This window comes from Giraffa tippelskirchi, chromosome X (assembly GCF_054371585.1).
Source record: "Giraffa tippelskirchi isolate mGirTip1 chromosome X, T2T-mGirTip1v1.2.pri, whole genome shotgun sequence".
Taxonomy (NCBI): domain Eukaryota; kingdom Metazoa; phylum Chordata; class Mammalia; order Artiodactyla; family Giraffidae; genus Giraffa; species Giraffa tippelskirchi.
The window spans coordinates 112564249-112590375 of NC_137289.1; the positions used below are offsets into that span (position 1 = coordinate 112564249).

Consider the following 26127-nt stretch of genomic DNA (forward strand, 5'->3'; position numbering starts at 1 on the left):
AAAACCAAGACTAGGCTTTCTAGCCCAGCACAAATGTTTTTTATTATATTGTTTCTAGGATGAAAAAGCCAACCGAGAGGAACGAGCCATTCATGAATACAATGAAAATCCAAAAGGTGTGAGCATATTGACTTTGAAAGCATACTTTTAAGAAGGCTAGATGCATAGCATACTACGTTCATATGTACTTACAGTTATATATGCATATATGTGCTGTACCTAAGCACGTAGCTTACATACATGTATTCTATTGCACACTTTTTATTGTCACATGACCCTCATAAGCTATGAAATATGTGGCACAGTATTACGTGTTCTCATTGATCACCACCGTAGCTTCTTTACATGGAAATATTCCCATCGCTCATGGCTGCTCATGTGTCAGTGTTAAGTGATTTAGAACAGCCTTTTTACTGCTTGTTTTTTTCAATCAGTACTATGAAGTTGGGCATTTGTCCCAGATCCCCATTTATATGTCTAGTGAGCACTGCCAGACCCTGTCACCAATGTCCATGCTGGCCTAGAGCCACAGCAGGCCATCCAGTTATTTCCCCCAGAGCCTAGACCTGAGTCTTTGATGGTACCACAGGCATTTCAGAGGAATCCTTTCCCAAGCCTTGCTGCTGGTGTCAGAGAACAGGTGCCACAGAACAAAAGAGACTGTGACCGCCCTTGAGACCTGCAGTTTCTACACCCAAACCATTGGTGTTTTTGCTCTATGAGCCCTATATTATTTTCCACACCATAACATCAGAGTGCCTCCATAGTAGTGCATATCTCATCTGAATTTAAGCAAAAGAAGGAATAATTCCCCTAACACATTTTTCCTTCTAACTTTTGCAGAAAGATAGTAAGTTTTAGACTATTGTAAGCAAAATGTTAAAATATTTGTCATCACTAAGTATTCTACACCCTATAACCTAAAATGTTAAAAAGAAATTAAATTTAAGATTTAGGCTGTTGATGATATAAAATTACAAGAATGCACGTGCTTCATGAGTATACCTGCAAGATCATTATTCAGCTAGGTAACATACGGATTAATTTGAAACACCAAAAGATATAGCATGTCCATTTGGGTACAGATAATTTCATTGCAACTAAGTTTATTATTTTAAAAGGTACTTTATATTTTACAGAAGTCTTCCCTAACATTTACAGTTATCTTTGCTATATTTGGGTCCTGATCATCTAAACATTTACAGCATCAGTTAGGTCATTCTGATAATTTTGCCTTAACTTTTCAAGAAATATGCAGTTGTCTGCTCCTCTTTAGTATTACCCCATAATTCATGGTTGATAGCATTTCACAGAAAGCAGCAGGACTTTTGTTTTTCTCATTAGTTAGAAAAAAACATTTCATAATATATCCTATCGTAGGAAATATGTGTGATCGTGCAAAGAGTAGTTCTTCAGAAATCCCAAAAGATAGTGAATCAACACCAACTAAAGACATAAAAAAATCGAAGGTAAGTGAAATGAATTTTTCATTTAGTGTTAAGGCCAAAGTATTGAATTGCTTCTTCTACTTTCATATAATGATCCACGTAATTTAACTCCCTTAATATGAGTTTTGGTGGCCCAAGGACATGTGATGAACTCCAGGTGATGTTTCACATTTTTAACGTGCCTATTTACTTATTGGACGTTAGATTATGATTCAAGTTGCTCTGCAAAAATGTAATAGCATGTTCCTTTCAATCACCCCATGCATACTGATTTATCATACAGGAAAAGATATGTTAAAGAACTCTATTGCTTAATTATAAGAGTATAATACCCTGAGAGTCTAGAAGAGAGTAAGGCTAAGTAAGACAAGAAATAGGATGGATAAAAAAGTTGATGATTGTTCTTAGAAGACAACATGCTACTTCAGTGTCTCCTGACTGATACTTGTTTTGGAGTTTTTACAAGTCTGATAGATACGTTTCTTCTTCTTGAAAGTAAATTAGTCTTTCCACTTGAAGAAGAACTTTATTTAATCAAGAGACCACATTTCCAGGTCGAAGTGTTAGAAGGAAACATGGCAAACAAGAAAAATGAAAAGCTTTGTTAAATTCTTATTCAACCTTAGGTCTCAGCTTAAATGTCATTTCTACAGAGGCCTTTTGTGACCAACAGCACTTATGTAAATTATGTCTCATTATTATTCTCTTACATAGCACCCTTTTTCTTATACTTCTTACTGTTTGTCACAGTTTGCAATTACACAGTCATTTGTATGTTTGTTTACTTTATGTCTCTATCTCCCCACTGGCCTTCAGCTCCGTGGGGACAGAAGCTATTTTCTGTTTTGCTTTCTAGTAGCACACATCACAGTTCCTGGTATATGGCAAATGCTCAGTAAATACGTTTGGTTGACAATGAATTGTAAAATGTAAGGGGATAAGAAAAAGGAAAGAATGAAGGTAAAGCCAGGAGCCATCCTTAAGGTAGTAAACAGTCGTCTTTTGCCATCTTTGTGGGTAATATGCCACTCTGAAATATCTTTCAGAATTACTTCAGAGATGTGAACAGTTATTTTAGCCCGAATATCCATATTGTTATCTTTTACTAAAAATTTCTTCATGACCATTTTTATCTTTCTAAAAGTATCTTACAAGTTTGGGTTACTGTACCTAAAGATGTCTTTGACCTGGCTCAAAGGACACTTCAGAATTGTTATCCTTTTTAGAATCATAATGAGCATTGCTAGAACACTGCATCGGGATTTAGGAACTTTCTAGATTCTCTGTCTTGTAGAACAGAACATTTAACAGATACTCTACCACTACACTTCGTAGCTTTCCTGTGAAAACTTTTTTCAATTTTAAGGAGCTCAAGGAGAGAGTCTGGCAAAGAAAATCAAATATGAGGGAGAAGGATGAAAAGTAAAGGAGTCAGGAGACATGAGAACTCAAGGAGAGGAAAAGTGAAACAAAGCAGCAGAAAAAAAAAAAAACAAAACTGAAACACACCTCTGACCAAATGAAAATGCTTATAGGTGGTTGAGTTTAGGGAACGTTTTAGGCTCTCCGGTCTTCAGCATTGTCCACAGAAGGAACACTGTGTGGCAGGCACCTGTAACAGCAGCCAAGTAGGGAGCCCCGCCAGCCCGCACGACAAAGGTGAGGCCGGGCCAGGATACAGAGTGCCAGGCTGACGAATTCACGCTCAAACTTTGATTCTGCTTAATTTCTCATTTATACCTAATGGAAAAATATAATTCAGTAAGTACTCATATCCTTGGTTAAAGAAAAGAAACAAAAAGTAATGAAAATTATATTTTTAAAAGTCAAGCAGTAATAAATATATTTCTAACTTAAAGAATAGGCTGTTATTCTATATATTTTAAAAAGGAAATAGATGATTTGGATGAGATTTTTTTCCAATCCTTCCCACACGATATATTTTAATTTACAATGTCTCTAACCTATTTATACTATCTGAGCCAAACAAATCAAACTGTTTTTAAAACTCAGGAAATAAATGATGCATTAACTCATATCAAAATAATTATGTGTTTGAAATTTTACATCCGTTCCCTTAATTAGACAGCCACTCCAAAGATAATCTGCAAAACAAAAAAGAAAAGAAATAATTACACTCTTGGTATCTGCAAGTCAGAATTCATCATTGAATTTTGTTTTGATGATTTTAAATGTTTCAGATAGCCGGGTTAGGACCCATGATTTTAATTGGTGGCAGAGGTTTTTGATGATTGTTATATCTGGAAATTGCCAAATACTGCTTTTCCAAACTGTAGCAAATTTGGATCCACAGTTAGCCACTAAGAAAAATGTGTTATTGGCTGAATTTCCACCTAAGTAAGCTAATGAAAAAAGCAGGAAGCTTCTTAGCCATTAATAATAATTTCTTCCCATCATGAAATTAGTTTATTCATGTATTTATTTAGCATATATTTACTGGAAGTCTCTTATGTGCCAGGCACAAGGCTGAAAGCTGCAGATATACAGAAGTTAAAAAACCACTGCTGTCCCTCAGAACTTAGCTAGAACGTGGCAGATTCCTGGATAGTTCCCCATACCAGTGCACAGTCAATTGATTTATTATTCATTGTCATGACCATAAATACAAGAAGCTGAGATGAGAATTTCTCCACCCAAAATTATGTATGTGGGGTCTTACCTTTCCTAATGGCTTCCTTTTCTCTGATACTTTGCTTTATTTACCATGGCAGCACAACTCAGCACGTTTGCCCCAAGTATACAGCTTCACTGTGTTGTGAAGAAAATCTTAGGTCAATTACACTTACAGTTTCCTGCTGCTATCAGTTTTCTCAGGCTTAATACATGAGAGGATCTCCTTCATACCCACCCAATAATTACTCCCGTGCTTTTTAAAAATAGCTTTATTTAGATATAATTGACCTAAAATGAACTATGCATTTTTGAAGTATGTAGTATGATTAATTTTAACATAATATACACCTGTGAAAGCATAATCACAATCAAGAGCATGAACAGTGCCTTTATGAGGAGACGGTTCTTTGTGCCTCTTTGTCATCTCTGTCTACACCCCACATCCCCCTGCCATAGTCAGCAAATCACTGATAACTGTTTTGAGATTCATCCATGCATGTATCAGTAGTTCATTCCTTTATATTGCTGAGTGGTGTTCCATTTTGAGTTAATTTCTTATTGCGGTAAAGGTGTGGATCGAAGTTCTCTTTTTTTGCATATGGACAATTGTTCTAGCATCATCTGTTGAGAAAAAGAAGCCTATCCCTTCTCTACTGAATTGCCTTCATACCTTTGTCAGAAAGCAATTGATTTTTTATGTGTGAACCGATTTCTGGACTCTGTATTCTGTTCCTTTGATCTGTTCATCTTGTGCCAGTACCACGCTGTCCGAATGACTATAGCTTTAATGTAAGTCTCTAAATCAGAAAGTTAGTCCTCCAGTTTTGTGCCTTTTCAGACATATTTTGGCTATTGTAGACCTTTTACACTTAAAAATGTGAATTTTTACAATCAGTTTGTCAATGACTAAAAAAAAAAAATGCCTGCTCAGATTTTGATTTGAAATTATTTTTGAATCTATAGACAAATTTGAGGAGAATTAATATTTTAACAATGTTAAGTCTCCTAATTCATGAACATGACATTTCTCTTAATGAGAAATTTCAAATTTCCTTTTGCAATATTTTGTTGAATTTTTCTTAACATGGAAGTTGAGGTCACTGATTTGAGACCTTTCTTCTTTTCTCTTTTAGGCTTTTTGTGCTGTAAATTTCCCCTGAAGTACTTGATATGTTGTGTTTTCATTTTTATCCAGTTTGAAATACTTTCTGAGTTCCCTTTTGATTTCTTCTTTGACTCATGGTTTATTTAATTTCTATGTATTTAGGAATTTTTCTGGGTTTCCCAGGTGGTGCTAGTGGTAAAGAACCTGCCTGCTAATGCAGGAGGCATAAGTGACTCAGGTTCAATCCCTGGGTGGAGAAGATCCCCTGGAGGAGGAAATGGCAACTCACTCCAGTGTTCTTGACCGGAGAATCCCATGCACCGAGGAGCCTGGTGGGCTACAGTCTATGGGGTCACAAAGAGTTGGACACGACTGAAGTGTCTCAGCAAGGCACGGGATTTTTCTAGTCATCTTTTTGTCATTAATTTCTAATTACATTGTGACTGGGGAAATCCTTAGTATGAATTGATTCCCTCTAAATTTACTGAGACATATTTTATCACCCAGAATCAGGTTTATCTTGGTAATTGCTCATTTGAGAAGAAGGTTGAGAAAAATACTGTTGTTGGGAGGAGTGTTCTATCAATGGCAATTAGGTCAAGTGGTCAATAGTGTCGTTCAAGTTTCTTTCCTTCCTGACTTTCTGTCTACTTGTTCTATTGTTGAAAGAAAAGTATTAAAATCCCTTACTGTAGTTGTGGATTGGTCTAGTTTTCCTTGTGCTTCTATTAATTTTTGCTTGATGTATCTTAAAGCTGTTATTTGGTTGTATTCTATATAATGTTTAGAATTGTTACATCCTCTGAATTGACTCCTTCATCATCATGAAATGACTTTCTTTATCCCTGATAATATTCTTTGCTCTAAAATCTACTTGATCTGATATTATATAGCCACTTTATAGCTTTCTTTGAATTAGAGTTATCTTTTAACAATCTTGACTTTTAAACCATTTGTGATTTAACATTTGAAGTACATTTGCTTTAGGCAACATGTAGGTGGGTCTTGCTTTTTTATTTAATCTGAAAATCTCTGCCTTTTAATTGGAGCATTTAGACCCCAGTGGCACTAGTAGTAAAGAACCCACCTGCCAATGCAGGAGACTTAAGAAGTGGTAAAGAACCCACTTGCCAGTGCAGTAGACGTAAGAGATGCTGGTTTGATCTCTGGTTCGAGAAGATCCCCTGGAAGAGGGCATGACAACCCATTCCAGTATTCTTGCCTGGAGAATCCCACTGGACAGAGGAGCCTGGAGGGCTGCAGTCCATAGGGTAGCAATGAGTCAGACATGACTGAAGCAACTTAGCACACATGCACATAGATGGGTCCTGCTTTTTTATCTTATCTAACAATCTCTGCCTTTTAATTGGAGTATTTAGACCATTTATATTTAATCTTTATTTAATATTTCATCTGATTATTGATGCCATTAGGTTTAAGTCTATTTTCTTACCATTGGTAGTATTTTTCTTTGTCCCTAAAAAAAAATGCTACTTTATCAGGTATATCTTTTTTCATTCTTATATTTTTATTTGTAGTTTAGATGTGTCTCTTGTAAATGCCTATAAGCTGGATTCTGACTTTAAAAATGTTAACATGTATAGTACTTAAAATCTAATGCTAATGAATGCTCCTTTTCCCCAAACATTACCAGGATCTTAGAAGAGTTTTCTATCACCCCCTTCTTCCCATTTTACATACTGGGGCTTCCCTTGTAGCTCAGTTGGTAAAGAATCTGCCTGCAGTGCAGGAGACCCGGGTTTGATTCCTGGTTTGGGAAGATACCCTGGGGAAGGAAATGGCAACCCACTCCGGTATCCTTGCCTGGAAAATCTCATGGACAGAGGAGCCTGGTGGGCTGCAGTCCATGGGATCGCAAAGAATAATATTTTAATGTTTTAACCTCATCAATCAAATAACGTTATTGTTATACCACTTTCTTTATTCACCACTCCTTTTCACATCTCACATGTCCTTTCTGTAATGTTGTTTTTATACTTCCTGAAGAAAGCTTTTGGAAGTTACCATCATAAATTTCTTTCTGTAGTTAACTTTCTCAGTTTCTTTCACTTGAAAATTAATGGTAGTATGGCTGGTTGACAGTTACTTTCTTTTAGTATCTGTTCCCATTGTTGCTATTAACACATTTGCTTGATATAGTTGCTGATAATTTCACATATACTCTGTCATTTCTCTCTGGCTGGTTTTTACATTGTCTTTGATGTGCTTCATTTCACTATACGATGCCTAGATGTGAGGGTTTTTTTTTACTTGAACTTTCTTCTAATTCATCATGACTCTTGAATCTGAAAATTCATGTCATTCATCATTTTAAGAAAATTCTCATCCATTATATTTTTGAGTATTTCCTCTCTCCTCTTTGCAAGTCAAATATAATAAAACTTTTCATTCTGTTATCTGTGTCTTTTAAATATTACTTTAATATCTTCTGTATCTAAGTGATATTTGGGGAATTTCAGGGCTTGTCTTTTTCATAGTATCTTTTCATCTAAAGACTAATCTGCTATTTACCCTCCCCTATTGAGTTTTAATTTCAGTTATCTTTCACATTTTTGAAGTGAAATATTCTATTTCGACTCTTTTTCAAATCTATCTGATATTGTAAAAACTAGTACCTTGTTTTATGTTTGTGTTTTTTATTATAGTCCTTTAAGTAATGTAAGCATACTTATTTTATATTCTGTATGTAGTTATTCCAATGTCAGACATCCTCCAGAGTCTAAATCTGTTTGTTGCTTTGGCTCACTTGCCAGTGGTGTCTTGTTTCCTTCTGTAGTTTGAAATTTGGATTGTGAGTTCGTGTTTAACCAGGACTTTTTGTAGAAATGCTTTAAAGCTTAGATTAGGGTAAGTCGATCCATAGAGAATTTGTGTAGAATTCTGTTAGCTCCCCTTGTTGTTACTGTTCCAGGACCGTTTTCAGTTAATGTCTCAGTTAATGGTTTCCCGTGATTACTGTACATGTGAACCCCAAACTCACATTAGGAAAACACTGTTAAGCTGAGAGAGATGTTCTTTTGTTATCTTCCAATATTTGTAGATAGACTTACATTAAAGGCCTAGTCCTTCGAGGGCCCCCACTTTACACAGGAGTCTCAGTTCTAGTTCTCCACATTGTGTGAGATCAAATAATTAAAATCCAAGAGTAATGAGATCAATAAATACCATTTCAATACTCAACTTATCTCTGAGGCTTCCTGCTCCCTCTTCATTTTTTGGCCCAGGGGAATTTCCCTTCATTTTTATGTGAGCTTGCCTACACATTATAAAATGATATTTTGTATACTTCTTCAGCATTTCTTAGTTATTTTGTAGTGGCAGAATTTTTCAAGATGTGTATTCCTACACAATAACAGGAACAGAGGTTGTCACATTTTAGTTCGTAGACTCTTTTTCTAGACTCTTGACTTTTTGGGTTAGAACTTGTCATTCTCATTCCTCCATTCTTTAAGACTAAAGGTAAGCTATTATTATTTGCTGTTGATCAGTCACTCAGTCATGTCTGACTCTGCGACCCCATGGACTGCAGCACACCAGGCTTCCCTGTCCTTCACCATCTCCCAGAGTTTGCTCCAACTCATGTCCATTGAGTCAGTGATGCCATCCAACCATCTCATCCTCTGTTTCCGCCTTCTCCTCCTGCCCTCAATCTTTCCCAGCATCAGGGTCTTTCCCAGTGAGTCAGCTCTTTGCAACAGGTGGTGAAAGTATTGGAGCTTCAGCTTCAAGCATCAGTCCTAAAATGAATATTCAGGGTTGATTTCCTTTAGGATTGACTGGTTTGATGTCCTTGCTGTCCAAGGGAGTCTTCCCCAGCACCACCGTTTAAAAGCATCAATTCTTTGGCACTCAGCCTTCTTTATGGCCTAGAAACAGTGATAGACTTTATTTTCTTGGGCTCCAAAATCACTGCGGACGATGACTGTAGCTATGAAATCAAAAGACGCTTGCTCCTTTGAAGAAAAGCTATGACAAACCTAGACAGTGTGATAAAAAGCAGAGGCATCACTTTGCCGACAAAGGTCTGTATAGTCAAAGCTATGATTTTTCCAGTAGTCATGTAGAGATGTGAGATTTGGACCATAAAGAAGGCTGAGCAGTTATTTTTAGCACCATTTTAATTTCTGAAAGAGCCAGATCTTCAGGTGCTTTTTTGATTTTGGCATCATGTCAAAACCATTATTTGGATTGCCATTCTTTAGGAATCCTGTTTTCTCCGGCTAAATCCGCAAAGACCTTGAATCATTTGGCACTTTTCAGTTATCATCTTCCTTGATGTGTCTTGCATGTGCCTTGATGGCCACTCTCTTCCTGGTATTCTCCTCCTCTGATTTCTGAGATCCTTCTTTATCCTGATTTTGTTCCTAGAAAACTCAGTTCCCAGTGCTGGCTCCTCTTCCTCTGCTTCCCTTTACACTAGGCATTTCCTCCATTTCTTTTCTTCTTCTGTCTCTTCTGCCCACTCGAGTCCCTGGGTTATGAGGTCTACTTTCATCTCTTCAGCTATAATCTGCATTCTGCCTGTCTGTAGCCTCGGCCCTGCCTGGGCAGCAGGTCCATGTGTTGAACTGCCTACTCAGACCCCTGGGGCTCCCGCTCATTTGGCAGCACTACCATTTTGCCAGAAATTCTGATCTATAGGAACAGAGAGGTATGTCCTCCTGTAGAATATCTCGGTTTTCATCTTTTTTCCTCTTACAACAAAACAAAGTAAAATTAGTTCTTTGAAGAAAAATGACATATAACAAATAGCAAATATCAATACTACTGATAGTATTGAAGTGTAAGCCCCGAAAGGTCTTGTTTTAGGGAAGAATCATGATAGCAATTGGTAAAAGAAAAAAGGCTGGCGGATGCTGAGAATGTACCACTGTGGTGCCTCGTAAAAATGTGCTGAAATAGTATTAAGACTTATTGAAAATTATACCCTCTAAATACTATTAAGTAACTGTTTGATTTACTGAAGTGAATTTTCTGCGTGTGTTTTTTCCCCTAGATTTTCTTCTTTAAAAGAATGTCATTGACGAGTCAGAAAATTATGCAGATTAATAATAACACACTCCCAGAGATAAAACCAATAGGAGACCAAACAGCTTTTAAAAACAATAAGAAAGATGCCAGCCAGAACCACATGGGGCAAAATCATGAGGATACCTCACCCCCCAATATGAAGAGAAGGTCAAAATATTGTATAATACTTTGAATATATGTTTATGTGTTCATGGTCACCAAGCACATTGTAATTTATACTTGAAAAACTTTTTGAGTTCTGAAAGAAAGTTTCTGATAATAAACTTTTAAAGATATAACTTAATAATATGTTTTATATGGTTTGAATAATATGACCAGTTTTGATGTTTAAATATTGACAGTTTTGACAAGCAATTTCAGAATATGTTTATCTCAAGCTCTCCTTCAAGTGTTGTGGCCTTAACTGTTCAGTGTTGCGATATAAAATATATTTTTATATGTGAAAGTTAAATGATAATATTTCATAGTTTTGCTAAACAACTTTATTATAATTTCATAAGACAATATTTGCAACCTCATGACACTGTAACAGTTTTGAATGTATTTGCAATTTTCAAAAACTGAGTCAAAGTTGTTTTGAATGAACATATTTTAATAAACTACATCTGGTCAGTTCCACAGTTTAAATGGATGAATATGAATATAATTTGGGGGTACTTGGAGCTATCAGTATACAAAACGGGCACAACTATTAATTTTAAAATATTGAAAGACATAAAATGCATTTACCTTTAAGTAAAGAAAATAGAGCAACTGTGTAAACAGGACATCTTTGTGGAGAAACTGTTGAGGTTTGACATGAAACACTGCAGATTATGTCGTGTGATCTGTACTGTTTGACCATGCCACAGATCACCAACCTAGGAGAACCAGACACAGCCCAGCCGGCTCATTCCAGCTGTCTCTAGCACTGACAGTGGTAACTAGGGTTGGCTCCGCCACAAGGAATAGGAAGGGTAAAGCTGCTAAGTCAGGTCGAATAGAAACATTGCTTTCCTCTGCTCACAGATGCTACTTTGAGCAACTCAAAAAAAATTGAGAAACTGCCTTTTTTCCCATTCCAGCTTCTGAGTAAAACATTTTCTCATTCAATCACAGCGACCATTGCTCCATTTGAACAAATAAACTCCGTCTTTGTGTTTCATGCACAAGGGCTAAAAGGATGTTAGTCTAGAATAGACCTGATTTTGAAACCTTGCAAAACAGCCTCATACTACATTTAGTAGAATTCTAATATTATTAAAGGTAAATTTAATAAAAAATGTTTGCTATCGCCACTATAGTACAGTATTGTAAGACTACTTTGCCAAAAATATAAACTATAGAAACCAAGTGGAAGCGAAACTCACAAATACTACTAAGACATGCCAAGTGTGATAGGCAAGATATCCTAAAATGGCACCTGAGGTTCCCACCTGCTGGTATATGTGCCCTGAATGATCCCTTCCCCTTGAGTATAGGGGGGAAACAGTGAATATGATGAGATAGCACTCCATTGCTTATGTTATATTATGTGGAGAAGGTGAAATATTTTGCAGATGTAATTAAAATTCCTAATCAGTTAACTTTAAGCAGAAGAGAGAGAAACCTAGGTGGGCCTGACCTAATCAAATTAGCCCTTTCAAAAAAGCTCTAGGTATCAGAGTTGGAGAAAGTCACAGCAGTTCAAAGAAGTAGAGATGATCTCTGTTGGCCTTGAAAAAGCAGTCTTGTGTGTGTGTGTGTGTGTGTGTGTGTGTGTGTGTGTGAAAGTCGCTCAGTTGTGTTTGACTCTTTGTGACTCCATGAACTGTAGCCTGCCAGGCTCCTCTGTCCATGGAATTCTTCAGGCCAGAATACTGGAGTGAGTAGCTGTTCCCTTCTCCAGGGGATCTTCCCAACCCAGGGATCGAATCCAGGTCTCCCTCATTGCAGGCTAATTCTTTACTGTCTGAGCCACCAGGGAAGCCCTGAAGAAGCAAACTACCTATAGAGAGAGTCATGTTGCAGAGTGAGACGCCTCTAGGATCTGAAGGTCCTATGTATTCTATAACTGCAAGGCACTGAATTCTTCCAACAACCAAGTGAGCCTGAAAGAGGAATTTAATCCTTATATTAGACCATAGCCCTGGCTGATCCTGATTGCAACTTTGTGAGGCCCTGAACAGAGGACCAAGCTAAGTAATGCCCAAGCTCCTGACCTATGAAAACTACAAGATAAGAAATATATGTTGTTTTAATCCACTAAGTTTATGGTAAATTGTTATGCAGCAGAAAGCCAATATCACTTTTATTCTGGGAAAGGGCCTCAAATTAGAAAGTTGGAAAGTCTTCATCTCGGGAGTGTACGAATATTTTATTAAATTGAACAGAAAATGCATTTAAACCAGGGATTGCATAACTGAAGTATTTTCAGAGGCTAAACAGATGATCATATTGGAGCTGCTGCCAATCTGTTCTAGCTGGTAATTGCTATTTCTCAATACTGGACCCTGTATTGCCAGACTCTCAACTGCTTTCAAAAGAAGCTGGAAATGTGGTTTTTTTTTTTTTAATTTATTTATTTTTAAATTGAGGGATGATTGCTTTACAGAATTTGTTGGTTTCTGCCAAACATCTACATAAATCAGCCATAGGTGTACATATGTCTTCTCCCTCTCGAACCTCCTTCCACCTCCCACCCCATCCCACTCCTCTAGGTTGTTACAGAGCCCCTGTTTGAGTTCCTTGAGTCATACAGCAAATTCCCATTGATCTCTTTTCCATATGGTAATGTAAGTTTCCATGTTACTCTCCCCATACATCTCACCCTGGAAATGCGGGGTTTTATAGAGGCAACTCATTCGTGTGCATGTCCATGCATGCATGCATGTGTATATAAACAGGGAGAGCCAAATCGTAGCTGCAGGCCTAATTTTGGCCACAAAGGACAAATTGTCACCTCAGTTTTAAACAAAGTACATTATTTTGGCAAGAGAATTTTGTTTACAAGGGAAAATATGTTGAAATAATTAATTAGGTCCTGGATTTATCTCAATTGTAATCTTCCCTTGTTTGGCCTCTGGAAATGAGAGTTGAAGAATTACTTAGAAAAGTGATCATTTGGCTAAGAAGGTAATTTTTTGTTGCATACAAATGCATACTAAGCCTTCTTGGGAGTGTGGGGAGTTGAGGGAGAATGATGGAATATTATTGTCTTGAATATAATGAAGTGAGATATTTCTCCTGGAAGAATCTACATTAAAGTTAAAAGACAACAAACAGGCTTAATAGTAAGCAGTTCCTCCAACAATTGTGATGGATGGCTACTTTGGCATAGTGTTAATACACAAATCCTAGTCACTGAAACGTCAGGAAATATCCTAACCCTAAAAGTATTTACAAAAGCTATAGCAGGAAGTCTTTCTGACCAGGCCAAGCCATATTCTCAAATAGTTCCATTTGCTTTTATTTTCATCTGATATGTATAAATATGTATGTTACGATAGATGAGCTGTTTTAAAGGTAAGGTTATCAGTGGATTAGAGAGCTATATCTAAATTTAAATGATGGTACTATTTTTATTTTAAGAAAACTTGTCTGATTTAGTGATAAATATCTATCCCAAGGTGAAAAAAAGTTTTATATTCTAGAAAAGCTTTTGAAATTTATCAGAAGTAATCTTCGCAAGTAATTACTTAGAATTAGTCAAAATATTAGCACAGGACTTCTAAAATTTTACAGAATTTTCCCTATGAGCTTTTTTGTTATAACAAAAGTTTTCTTTTATAATTTGTCTATCAATTGCTTAAAATCATTAAAATTCTGTACATAGGAATATTTGAGTTCATATTTTTAGATAGCTTATAATTTCCAACTTGGCATCAGATTTATATTAACTCCTTAATTGGTATAATTGTTTAACTTACTGTATATAGTAATTAAGAATTAACAAAAGTTATATAAAAGTGTAAACTAATTTGGGAAAACTTTTTAAATGGAATTGAAGCTTTCCTATTTGAATTGAATATTGATTTACAGAAGTATGTTAGTTTCAGGTCTGCATCAAAGTGATTCAGCTATATATATGTGTGTGTGTGTGTGTATGTGTGTATTTTAAATTATTTTCCAATATAGGTTACTACAGCATATTGACTATAGTTCTCTGTGCTGTATAGTAAATCCTTGTTGCTTCATCAGTAGTTTGTATCTCTTAATCCCATACTCCTAACTTATCCCTCCCTTCTTCTCTTTCCCTTTTGGTATAACCATAAGTTTGTCTTCAAGGTCCATGAGTCTGTTTCTCTTTTGTATATAGGTTCATTTGTACTATTTTTTAGATTCCATGTATTGTTTAGTCGCTAAGTTATGTCCGACTATGTAACCCCATGGACTGTAGCCCACCAGGCTCCTCTGTCCATGGGATTTTCTAGGCAAGAATACTGGAGTGGGTTGCCATTTCCTTCTCCAGGGGATCTTCCTGACCCAGGGATCAAACGTGTGTCTCCTGCAGTGGCAGGCATCAGAAGGCAGATTCTTTACCTCTGAGCTCCCCCATATAGAATTTGTCTTTCTCTGTCTGACTTCATTTTAGTGTGATACTCTTTTAGGTTCATCCATGTTGCTGCAGTGGTATCTTTCATTATTTTTTATGGCTGAGTAATACATATATATGTATTATTGCCCCTGGAGAAGGAAATGTTGACCCGCTCCAGTATTCTTGCTTGGGAAATCCCATGGACAGAGGAGCCTGGCGTGCCATAGTTCATGGGGTCACAAACAACTGGACACGACTGAAGCGACTTTGCACACACACGCGGTTTTCTGTTGGCAATAATCATCGGACCTGGGAGTATTAAGAGGGATCCTTAAGGATTTTCACTAGAGGTAATAGCAAACAGTGCTGCTCCCATCTCCCCTGCTGTACTCAGGGATCTATGAATACTGGCTACGGGAGAAACAACATCATATATTTGATGGCAACTCAAAGCATATACAGCATCCAGGATGACCTTGCCCAGCCCTGCAAGGTGTTGCCTCTTAGCTGTGCATCAAGTACATCTTCAAGAGGCCACACCACTTTAACCAAGCTGCTTCTGGATGGTAGGGAACATGGTAAGATCAGTAAATTCCATGACCCCGAGTCCATTGCCACATTTCACTTGCCGGGAAGTGCGTTCCTTGATTGGAGGCAGTGCTCTGTGCAGCACCATGATGGTGGGTAAGATATTCCATAAGACCATGGATGGGAATTGGGGCAGAAGCACGTGAACAGAGAAGGAAAATCCACATCCTGTATCTCAACTCAAGTCACCAGATGGAAGTGAAAGTAAAGTGTTAGCTGCTCAGACCTGTCTGACTCTGTGACCCCATGGACTGCAGCCTGCCAGGCTCCTCTGGCCAAGAAATTTCCCAGGCAAGGATACCGGAGTGGGTTGCCATTTCCTCCTCCAGGGGATCTTCCCAACCTAGGGATCAAACCTGTGTTCCCCGCCTTGGCAGGTGGATTCTTTACCATCTGAGGCACCACCAGGTAGACTTCTTAAAACCCTGCCTACTAAGAGGATCCCCCTCAGTGCTGTTGTTCAGGGCTGTAAGCAAGTTGGGTGGTAACACTGCCACTCTCCACTTTGGTGCTGCCTACCTGCTGTGCAGAACTCTCTGAGGTTTTTCTTCCTCAGTTAACTGGCCAGAGAGCTCGTTGCATCAGGCCAGAGATGTGGGTTGGAAGAGTGAAGTTAATGAAGCAGAAATAGGGACATGGATTTAGGGGCCACTTCTTTTTTCTTTCTGTTTTTTGGTTGCACTGGGTCTTTGTTGCTGTGTGTGGGCTTTCTCTAGTTGCAGCGAGTGGGGTGTTCTCATTGATGTGGCTTCTCTTGTTTTGGAGCACAGGCTGTAGGCACATGGGCTTCAGCAGTTGTGGCGCATGGGCTCAGCTGCTGTATGGCATGTAGAATCTTCCTGGAGAAGGGATAAAACCCATGTCCCCTGCCTTGCCAGGTGAGTTGTTTATCTACTGTACCACCAGGGAAGTCCTTGAGGCCTTTTCTTAATGCAACTTATGCCTTTCAGGCCCACACAAGCCTGATTACATATGAATCACTTCCATTTGATGATAGAGTGCCACAGTGAATACCCTACTGTATGGCTTGGCCAGTTGGACAACACTAGTTCATGATGAGCAGTTCAAGTTACACAGTAACTTGGTGGTCCACAGATAAGCATTTCATCAACCAAAAGTTGATTCTGAAAAGGAGAGTAATTACCACTAAGGAGGGCAGGGATTTGGCCACAAAGTTTTAAGGGTCAGGTCTTGCTTCATCTAGAGGGGCTTGCCGAAGACATCACACTGCATCTCTTTCAGCCGCTGACACGTGGAACACCAGTAGTCACATGGGTCACATGGCCCAAGTGACAGAGCAGCTTACACAGTGGCCCAGACATATGACGGGGTCTCCTCTTGTCCTGTGTGTGTGCATGCTCAGGTGCTCAGTTGTGCCCAGCTCTTTGCAACCCCATGGACTGCAGCCTGCCAGGTTCCTCTGGCCATGAGATTTCCCAGGCAAGAATACCAGAGTGGGTTGCCATTTCCTCTTCCAGGGGATCCTCCCAACTCAGGGTTTGAACCTGCATCTCCTGTGTCTCTCTGCATTGGTAGGCGGGTTCTTTTCCACTGTGCCAACTGGGAAGCCCTCTCTTGTTCTGAGCCCCACTCAAAACTAGCATGTCTTAGGTCACATTCCGGAGAAGGCAGTGGCACCCCACTCCAGTACTCTTGCCTGGAAAATCCCATGGACGGAGGAGCCTGGTGCGCTGCTGTCTATGGGGTCGCACAGAGTCGGACACGACTGAAGCGACTTAGCAGCAGCAGCAGCAGCAAGCCCCTGGTTGGCTAGCCTGAGGCCTGTGCTGACCCCTCTAATTCCAGGGGCCTTGGACTCAAGTTCTGTTGACCCAGCGTGATTCATGGGACCACACCTATGACCGTGATTTGGAGAGTCTATGGTCAGTAGATCCCTCCAGAACCACACAAGGAGTTCCCCAAATGATATTTTTTTCTGGGACTTCATCATTGAGTCATTCTTAGAGTTGAAATAAGGCTCTGGAAAAGTCAGGTAGGCCTCTTCAAGTAGTCCCTTTCCCTGGAGAAGCCTCTGAGCATATTTCAGAAGGATTACTCATCCCTTCTCTCTGCCAGAGCAGGAGGGGGACTTTTTTGGCCCTTCCCCATGAAAAACCTGGTGGGGTTCCTGAAGTTAAAGCCTATGGCAGTGTGGGAATCTCTGCTATGACGTCACCCCCAGCAGTTTCTCACTCTCCCATTAGTCTGCACTCAGCCCTCAGCCATTTTTCTAAATTGCCATTACGACATACCTAACCAGTGTACGGGAGAAGGCAATGGCACCCCACTCCAGTACTCTTGCCTGGAAAATCCTATGGAAAGAGGAGCCTGGTAGGCTGCAGTCCATGGGGTCGTTAAGAGTTGGACACAACTGAGCGACTTCACTTTCACTTTTCACTTTCATGCATTGGAGAAGGAAATGGCAACCCACTCCAGTGTTCTTGCCTGGAGAATCCCAGCGACAGGGGGTGCTGGTGGGCTGCCGTCTGTGGGGTCGCACAGAGTTGGACATGACTGAAGCGACTTAGCAGCAGCAGCAGCAACCACTGTATGACTCCAGCGTGTCTTCTGCTCCAGGTAAGCAGATCTTGGCTGTGACTGTCTGGATCTGCCTGTGTTTCTAGATGGGTGGTGATTTGCCTGAAAACTCAGTTCTTTGTTGACTCCAAGAAAAGTCATGAATTTTTGTTTACCCAGTTTTCTCTTGTTGTCATGACAGGAATAATAACTTCCAAGCCTGACCAAAGGCATTAATTTCATATTTGAATCTTTGCATTCTTATATTTCTCAATTTTCTGTATGTGTGCTCAGTCGTTTCAGTCATGTCCGACTCTTTGTGACCCCATGGACTGCAGCCCACCAGGCTCCCCTGTCCATGGTGGTTCTCCAGGCAAGAATACTGGAGTGGGTTGCCATGCCCTCCTCCTTGGGATCTTCCCGACCCAGGAATCGAAACCAGGTTGCAGTGCGCCTGCAACCCCCATTGCAGGTGGGTCCTTTACCAATTGAGCCACCAGGGAAGCCTGTATGACCCCCTACTCCTACTATATAAGAGTATTCTTCTTGAATCTTTTGCTGAATACACCAAATAGTTTCTAAAACTGCCTTTCCTTTTTTTGGTAGCTGATTATTTTCGTAAATGAGATGTTTTCCTTTGAATCGTTAAGAGTCAAAATATTCCTTTTCCCTTATGCTGCAGAAATTTTCATCCCTTAGAGCTTGTATTGTATCACTCTGAATATTTATTCTAGAAAGAGAAGAAATCTCTTTAAGCCAGGGGGTTGTAAACAGACTGCCTGTAGCTTTTTTTGATCTTGACCTTGAGCACTCTTATGTTAACCCTCTCAGATCTAGATTTGTAGCAGGTATCAGAGAGCAATGGTACCAGCCAAACTCGCCCTACCCTTCTGGCATTCATTTAGCACGATTCCAATAGACTGCAGTCGCATCTCCTTGTCCTTCGAGTCTTGAGTTCTCAGAAACCTGGAGTCTAGTGTGGTCTGTAGTTTGTATAAGTGCAGGATGGAAACAATTAAACCCACTATAACTGTGCTACTCAAAGTGTGGTCCCTAATGCCACTCTCTGACTTATTCCCATTTTATTTTTCTAGGGAGTTATATTCATTGATTTTATAAAAGCCTTGATCAATGATGGATTGGGAATTTTTTAAAATTTATTTTATGTGAGTATAGTTGATTTGCAGTGTTATGTTAGTTTCAGGTGTACAGCAGAGTGACTCAGTAATACATATATATGCATTCCTTTTCATGTTCTTTTTCTGTTAATGGTTTATCAGGGGATATTGAATATAGTTCCCTGTGCTATACAGGACCTTGTTGTTTATTCATCCTATATGTAATAGTTTGCCTCTGCTAATCCCAATCTTGGATTGAGAATTTTGGAAAAACAGTCCTTCACCACAGCTAGTTTCCAGGTGGCTAGTGCGTAAGGAATCTGCCTGCAATGCAGGAGACCTGGGTTTGATCCCTGGGTCAGGAAGATGCCCTAGAGAAGAGCATGGCAACCCACTTCAGTATTCTTGCCTGGAGAATTCCATGGACAGAGGAGCCTGGTGGGCTACAGTCCATGGGTCGCAAGTAGTCGGACACAACTGAAGCGACTTAGCACGCACGCATGCACAGCTAGTCTGAGAAGCACTGTCTTAAGTCTCATCCCTCCTGAGTGTCTCCTTGACTTTGATTCCACTCCCATTTCCTAAGGTACAGTGAGCCAACAATGTTCCCCTTAAGCTTCAGGTCTTTTACTCTGGAAGGATGTGTGAAGAGAAGGACTGGGTTGTGAGGGTGGGGGATAAGGAGGTGTGGGAAGACGGCAGAGGCTCACAAGGGAAGGGCCTTGACTGACATGCTCAGAAAAGCTCTCTCCTGCGGTAGGTAGGGGGCTGCCAGATTCTGCTTCAGTGGCATCTCTGAGTCTACAAGTTCAAGGAAGAGAGTGGCGGGTCGGGGAATCCTGCGACTCCTTTTCCTTCTTTCTCCACTGTGGGTCATTCTGCTCTAACTCAGGGGACAAGGCTGTGCTGTTTAATCCAGCCTCCTCCACACTGTAATCGGTGAAAAGACACCTCTTCCCACCCCCCACCCCCTGTGTGGGGCGTAGGCTGTGTTCCCTTCTCCTCACTTTCAGCACTTTGCCCAGCAATCAGGAATGCTTCCGAGGATAGAACAGGCTCTGTCAGCAGCTCTGTCAGCAGCGCCCTGAGGTGCCTGGCAAGGCTGTCATAGCCTGTAGGCAACTAAGTGTGGTAGGTACTGCTGAGAGGCCACGTTTCCTGTATTCTGAGTCTGTGTGGTTGAATTTTGAGATCTCATGTAGGGCATCATATTTATCTTTATTAACTTCTTATTTATTTATGACTGTGCTGGGTCTTCTTTGCTGCACGTGGGGTTGCTCTAGTTGCAGTGAGCGAGGGCTGCTTCTTCGTTGCAGAGAGCAGGCTTCTCATTGCGGTGGCCTCTCTCCTTGTGGAGCACAGGCTCTAGAGCACAGACTTCAGTAGTCGTGGCTCTCGGGCTTAGCCGCTCAGGGCTTATGAGATCTTCCCGGAGGGATAGAACCCGTGTTCCCTGCATTGGCAGGTGGATTTTTATCCACTGTGCCCCTAGGGAGGTCCTATCATTATTTTTTAGTGTTCAGAGTCAATACAGCATTCTTGCTTATTAGAGATGCTTGGAACCTATTTCTTACCTATCTCTGTGCCTCATGCCAACAGTGCCTTTTCCCAACTCGTTAGTAGCTATGACCAGCAGGACAGGACGAGATCAGAGCTCTGTGGCACTCCCTGGGTGACTTCTCCTCCTATTTGCATCCATTCATGACCCGCTCTGCTAGGTTCAGTTGCTTGACAGATTATGAATCTACCTAACCATCCTATTGTCTAACGAGACCCTGTGAAGAGGATGGATAATTTCTCCTACGCTTCCCTCTTCCCTCATCCCTTCTGCCAGAGAGTCCTGTATATAATAATTATAAATAGTAATACTAGTTATTGTAATTATTATTATAAATCTGGTTGGAGTTTGTTCGAAGGCAATGTCACCCCACTCCAGTACTCTTGCCTGGAAAATCCCATGGACGGAGGATCCTGGTAGGCTAAAGTCCATGTGGTCGCTAAGAGGCAGACACGACTGAGCGACTTGACTTTCACTTTTCCCTTTCATGCACAGAAGTAAATGGCAACCCACTCCAGTATTCTTGCCTGGAGAATCCCAGGGACGGCAGAGCCTGGTGGGCTGCCATCTATGGGGTCGCACAGAGTTGGACACGACTGAAGCGACTTAGCAGCAGCAGCAGCAGCAAAGAAAGCAGCTCTTAACAGTGTGGTGTTGCTTGTTATCAGCCAGATTCAGGTGCTAGGCGAGAGCCAGGTGTTCCTTGTCCACTCAGTAATAAAATGCATGCTGGGTTTTGTGAGCAGAGCTTGTCTCAGAGGTGATATAGGAAAGGAAGGCCACCGTCAGACTAACCTGGGCCTGGAATTTTGGGGTACCCATAAACCTTTGCTCATGAGCCTCCAACAGGGGTTCTTGATCGGGGCTAGTTTTTGTGCTAGAAGATACCCGACAGCTCCTGGAGACATGCGTTGATTGTCACAACAGAAACAAATTGAGGGCCTGCTGCTTGTTCTCAGGGGCACAGAGGCCAGGGATGCAACTGAAACATCCTTCAGTACACAGAGCAGGCACCCTCCCCAACCAAGAATGGTCCAGCCGCAAATGTCAATAGTGCTTGGGCTGAGAATCCTTGACTTAGAATTTATCCCGTTCTAAAACCTGCACTACTGGAGCATGGGGGCAAGGGGATGATCCATCTGCTCAAAGGCCAGGCCACATCCCTGAAGATTCTAGTTTCACTGGTCTGGCTGGGGTGGAGCCCAGATAGGGTATTTCCATGAAGCTCCCCTAAGGTTTCTCTCCTGGGTGGACAGGATTGAGAACCACTCCCTGGAGAGTCTGGTGAGATGGAGGCCCAGGAAGAGCCTGACCACCTTCATTGTCTTGTGATCAGAGGGTTACTGAAGGGTTGTCCGCTCGGTGAGGAGGCAGCAGCAATGGAGAAACGCCCAGGAGATGGAGAGAAGGCTCCCAGGCACCAGAGAGGATAAGATGGAAGTTCAAGGCAGAGTCTTTTGTGAGAACTGGGGAAAGAGCAAGCCATCTAGATTAAAAAAACTGAAACCCTTCTGGATGGATATTCCCAGGGCCCTTCGTCTAGCTAACAGACCAGACTGCTGAGGCGAGGAGAAAGCTGCCTTTCCGCAATGAACATGGCCTCTGCCATGGTACAGGGCTCAGTGGCCCCAGAGGTTGCTGGATGTTGGCGCCCTTGCCCCTTCCTCCAGGACCTTCGCTCAATGTGCAGGGCACAACTGAAGCAGCAGCCCTAGCTGGAATCTGTCTTAGCTAAGATCTTCTGGCAGGAAAGGGGGGAGGTCCCTGCCTTAGGTGTTTACAGAAAAAGAGAGAGAGAGAGAGAAAGCCTAGAAGAAGAAACCAGATCCGTCCTGCAGGCAGCCAAGAAACCCTATCCTGACGCCAGCCCACAGGGTGGAGGCTCCAGGCTGATCGTGGTGTCCTAGGGGTACGAACAATCCAGGAAATGGGGAACTCTTATTGCAAGAAACTACAACAGCTGGATTCCCAGGCTGTGGGTGAGACGGGGAACTTTCTGGGCCTTGTGCCCGCCCATTAGCCAACCTTGGAAAGAGTACCTCAAGCCTCACCCCAAACCGCAGTGCAGCCCGCACGCACCCGGGCAGCCCTTGATTTATTCCTTCGCTAAAGAGAAACCAAAAAGCCATAGCACGGACGTTGGCGCCGGCGCAACCACACACCTAAGTTCAATCTCCGCTCTGTCCGTAACCGTGAACACCTGCGGGTTTCTAAGCGGCGTTTCTTTTCGGAGAGGGTGGGCATAATAACAGCAAACTTGAGGCGTGATCGGGAGGGTCAAATCCGCGAACTTGGCCATGATCACCCGCCGCGGTTGTCTCTTCTCTTTGCCTGCGACTCACGCAGCTCTCTGCATAGATGACATGGAGCTAGGGGCCCCGCATCTGGGAGGGGATCGAGCAACCGGTGTGTGCACTTGGAGTGAAAGGGCACAAACTGGGAAACCCAGAGATACTTTGGGATAGTTCGGTTTACTAGGGCACGCCCCTGGCGCGCTCCGGCACCCCGGAGAGGGGTCGGAGGTGTCAGCCCCGCTCCAGAAGAAGCGCTGGCACAAAAGGAAGGGGTGGGTCGGAGCCCCAGCCGCGCCAGCGCTCCGGGGAGGCGGAGGAAGGAGGGTTGGCCGGGGGCGGGAGGGAGGGAGGGAGACAGGCGAGAGGAGGAGTTTTCAAGTTCTGCCTCCGCCGCTCCGCGGCGCAGTCTCGGTCCGGTCGATCTCCTCCCGCCTCCGGGACGCGCGCCGCGCAGCTGAGATGGGGAGCCCCTCACTCCGGCCCGCGCTGCTGCTGCTCTTGCCGCTGCTGCTACAAGTCCCGCCGAGCCGCGGCTTCCCAGGTAGGGCCGGCGGCGGGCCAGCCTCCCCAGCGGGGTGCCGGGGACCACCCCCATCCCCGGCTTGGCCGGCGGGTGGTGCGAGGCGCCCTTTGTTTGCGCCGACTTCGTTTTTCGCCCCCCCGGGATGGGGGGACGCGGAGTGGGGCTAGCGTCCGGGCATCGGGAGGGGAGAGCCGATTGTCAGCCGGTCGCCGGGAGCCGACGGACCCTCTGCGCCCGGAGTTCCAGGGGGTCAATCAAACCCACGTAGGCGCTAGAGGCGACCAAGAGACGTTTGGCCGCGGGCTACTTTCTTACCTCCAGGAGTTGCCTCTCCTGCGGTTGCTGGCGGCTGGGACCCAGGGGGCTGACAGCTTGTGCTGGAAGGAGCACCTACCCCCTCCCACTCGAGGTCCCAGGCCATCCCCTGGGGCTGCAGGGCAGGAGTCGCCCTAGAAGGACTCTAGTGGACGGCGCGGGCGGGGCCTCTCCCGCATTCCGCCCCCCCACCCCTGCTGGGGATTCCGAGAAAGTCTGCACCGCTGGGAGAGAGGTGCCAGCTGAGAGTGGTGACATGTGGCAAGCGCTTGGTTAGCACGTGGGCTTTGCTAGACAGGGGGTGGGGCTTCTGGTTTCTGGAAGGCGTGGTCTGTAGCATCTAAGGGGACCCAGGTGTTTGTTAGGGCTCTCCTGGTGTTGACAAAACCTTCTTTGGAAATGCCCTTTTAAAAAATGCAGCCAAGTCCCTCATCCGAGAGGCTTAAGATAACAAAGAGCTTCAGGGGAGCTGGGAAACACGGATGCATCCGTGTCGCCCTGGAAAGAAGAAATCCATGGGCGCATTTTAACTTAGTGTTAATGGGAAAGTGGGTGATGTGGACTATGGGGTCGGCAGATATCTGGCTTTACTTTCAGTACTGTGGGCAGTTTAAATTTGGGGTCTGAAAAGCGAACCTACAGAGTTGTGGGTGAAGGTTGGAGGGGGAGGGTTCCCAGGTAGCATGCTGGGGAGATGTAAGGCTGGCTGCTGGACATTCCCTGCACATCCACTAATGAGTGAATGAATCCAACGTGTGAAGTGATAATCAGGAACTTTTGTTTCCAGCTGACTCTTTTTTGTAGGAACTGATTCAGGGCAAAGTGGAAAGGAGACTTTATCCTCTGTGCCAGGCAAGTGCCATTCCCCTGTCCCCCAGGTGGAATCATTCCCACCCACCCCCAAAGCGGGAATCAGGTTACTGTGAAACTAGAGGGGAGGGAGAAGCCCGCACTGGACAGGCAGCAGGGGGAGAAGTTGAGAAGTTAGAGGTGGCTTTTCCTGCTGAATTGGGAGGCATCTCTAAGCCGCCCGTGCATCTGGTGGAGCCTTTCTTAGGCAAGTGGCCTCTTTCCTTTTTCCATCTGACCTTCCTCCCCTCTCTCACCCTGCCCTCTGCTCTCCTTCCTTCTACCGCATAGCTTGCTGCCAGAGCCCAGCCACCCACAGAGTCATGGGTTTCCAGCTTGGGCGCTCACTACTTTTGGGAACTGGCCCTGGTTGGCCCGGCTCCTTCCTCCAGTGCCAGCCTGCAGGCTGCCCCCAACTTGGCACATCCCAATGGGATCTTTCAGGAAATGTGCTCTGCTGGGGCTGATGATTCCAAAGGAGCAGATTTCAGTCCAAGCCAGAGGTTTTGGAAGTCTGGGGAGGGGAGACTCTCTAGGCCTGTGGGTCCCAAGGCAAGTCCTGTCAGCCAAGTTCACCGTAAGTCCTGAGTGACAGATTTTGAAGATCATTTCAGAGGCAGTCTCTTAGCAAGTGTACGTTGTGTCTCTGGTAAGAGGCCTGGAATCAGGAATCTCTGAAAGAGGGAGATGGGGATTGAGAAGGCCCATCAGCACTTCTCCCCCTATTGTATAAACATCTGAGATTTAATAGGGAAACTGTCAGAGAGAGAGAAAATCATTCCCAGTCCCACTCCTAGAAGGTCTCTGGAGTTCTTCCATCTTTGAATTTGATGCAGCTTTTCTGGCTCTCTGATTTACTCTTTGTAGCCTACCAAGATGCAGTGTCTATAGAAACCCACATGAAGTATATGGAAAGTTCATAGCTAAGTTGTCTATGTTGGATTGTGTTTGTATGTCTGTAAGATAGGATTTCTTACTCTGTTCTTTGTTTTTGCTTTTATTGATGTGCAATTGACATATAACATTAGTTTTGGGTGTACAGCATAGTGATTTGATATTTGTACACACTGCACAATGGTGACCACAGTAAGTCTAGTTACCATGCATCACTGTACATAGTTACAAGATTTTTTTTCTTGTGATGAGAACTGTTAAGATCTACTCTCAATACAGTATTATTAATGATAGTCCTTCCCTGGTGACTCAGATGGCAAAGAATCTGCCTGCAAGGCAGGAGACCCAGGTTTGATCCCTGGGTTGGGAAGATCCCCTGGAGAAGGAAATGACAACCCACTCCAGTATTCTTTCCTGGAGAATCCCATGGACAGAGGAGCCTGGTGGGCTACAGTCCATGGAGTCTCAAGAGTCGGACGCAACTTAGCAACTGAACGCATATGGTAGTTGTACTTTTAGTTTTTTGAGGAACCTCCATGCTGTTTTTCCATAGTGGCTGCCCCAGTTTATTTTCTCACCAATAGCACATAAGGATTCCCTTTTCTCCACATCCTTGCGAACACTTGGTGCTTCTTGTCTTTTGGAGAATAGCCATTCTGACAGGTATCTCTTTGTGGTTTTGCTTTGCATTTCCATTTTATTCTGTTTGTAATGAACTCTTGAAACCTCATTTACAT

General features: G+C 42.7%; 1 protein-coding gene across 38 annotated transcripts in view; it reads left to right on the forward strand.

Annotated features, from left to right (window-relative positions):
- The window catches only part of LOC145536231 (X-linked retinitis pigmentosa GTPase regulator-like), a 79762-nt gene that overhangs the window by 46729 nt on the left and 6906 nt on the right, over positions 1-26127 (forward strand). For 16 of the 38 annotated variants that reach the window (XM_081565132.1, XM_081565134.1, XM_081565142.1 and 13 more), the window contains 3 exons: positions 59-116; positions 1381-1469; positions 10205-10866. In XM_081565132.1, the coding sequence (XP_081421258.1) occupies positions 59-116; positions 1381-1469; positions 10205-10411 (354 nt within the window). In that variant the 3' untranslated portion in view covers positions 10412-10866. Of the gene's footprint in view, positions 1-58; positions 117-1380; positions 1470-10204; positions 10867-26127 lie in introns of those variants that run through there. The other 22 variants (XM_081565150.1, XM_081565151.1, XM_081565155.1 and 19 more) reach the window with 3 other exon arrangements.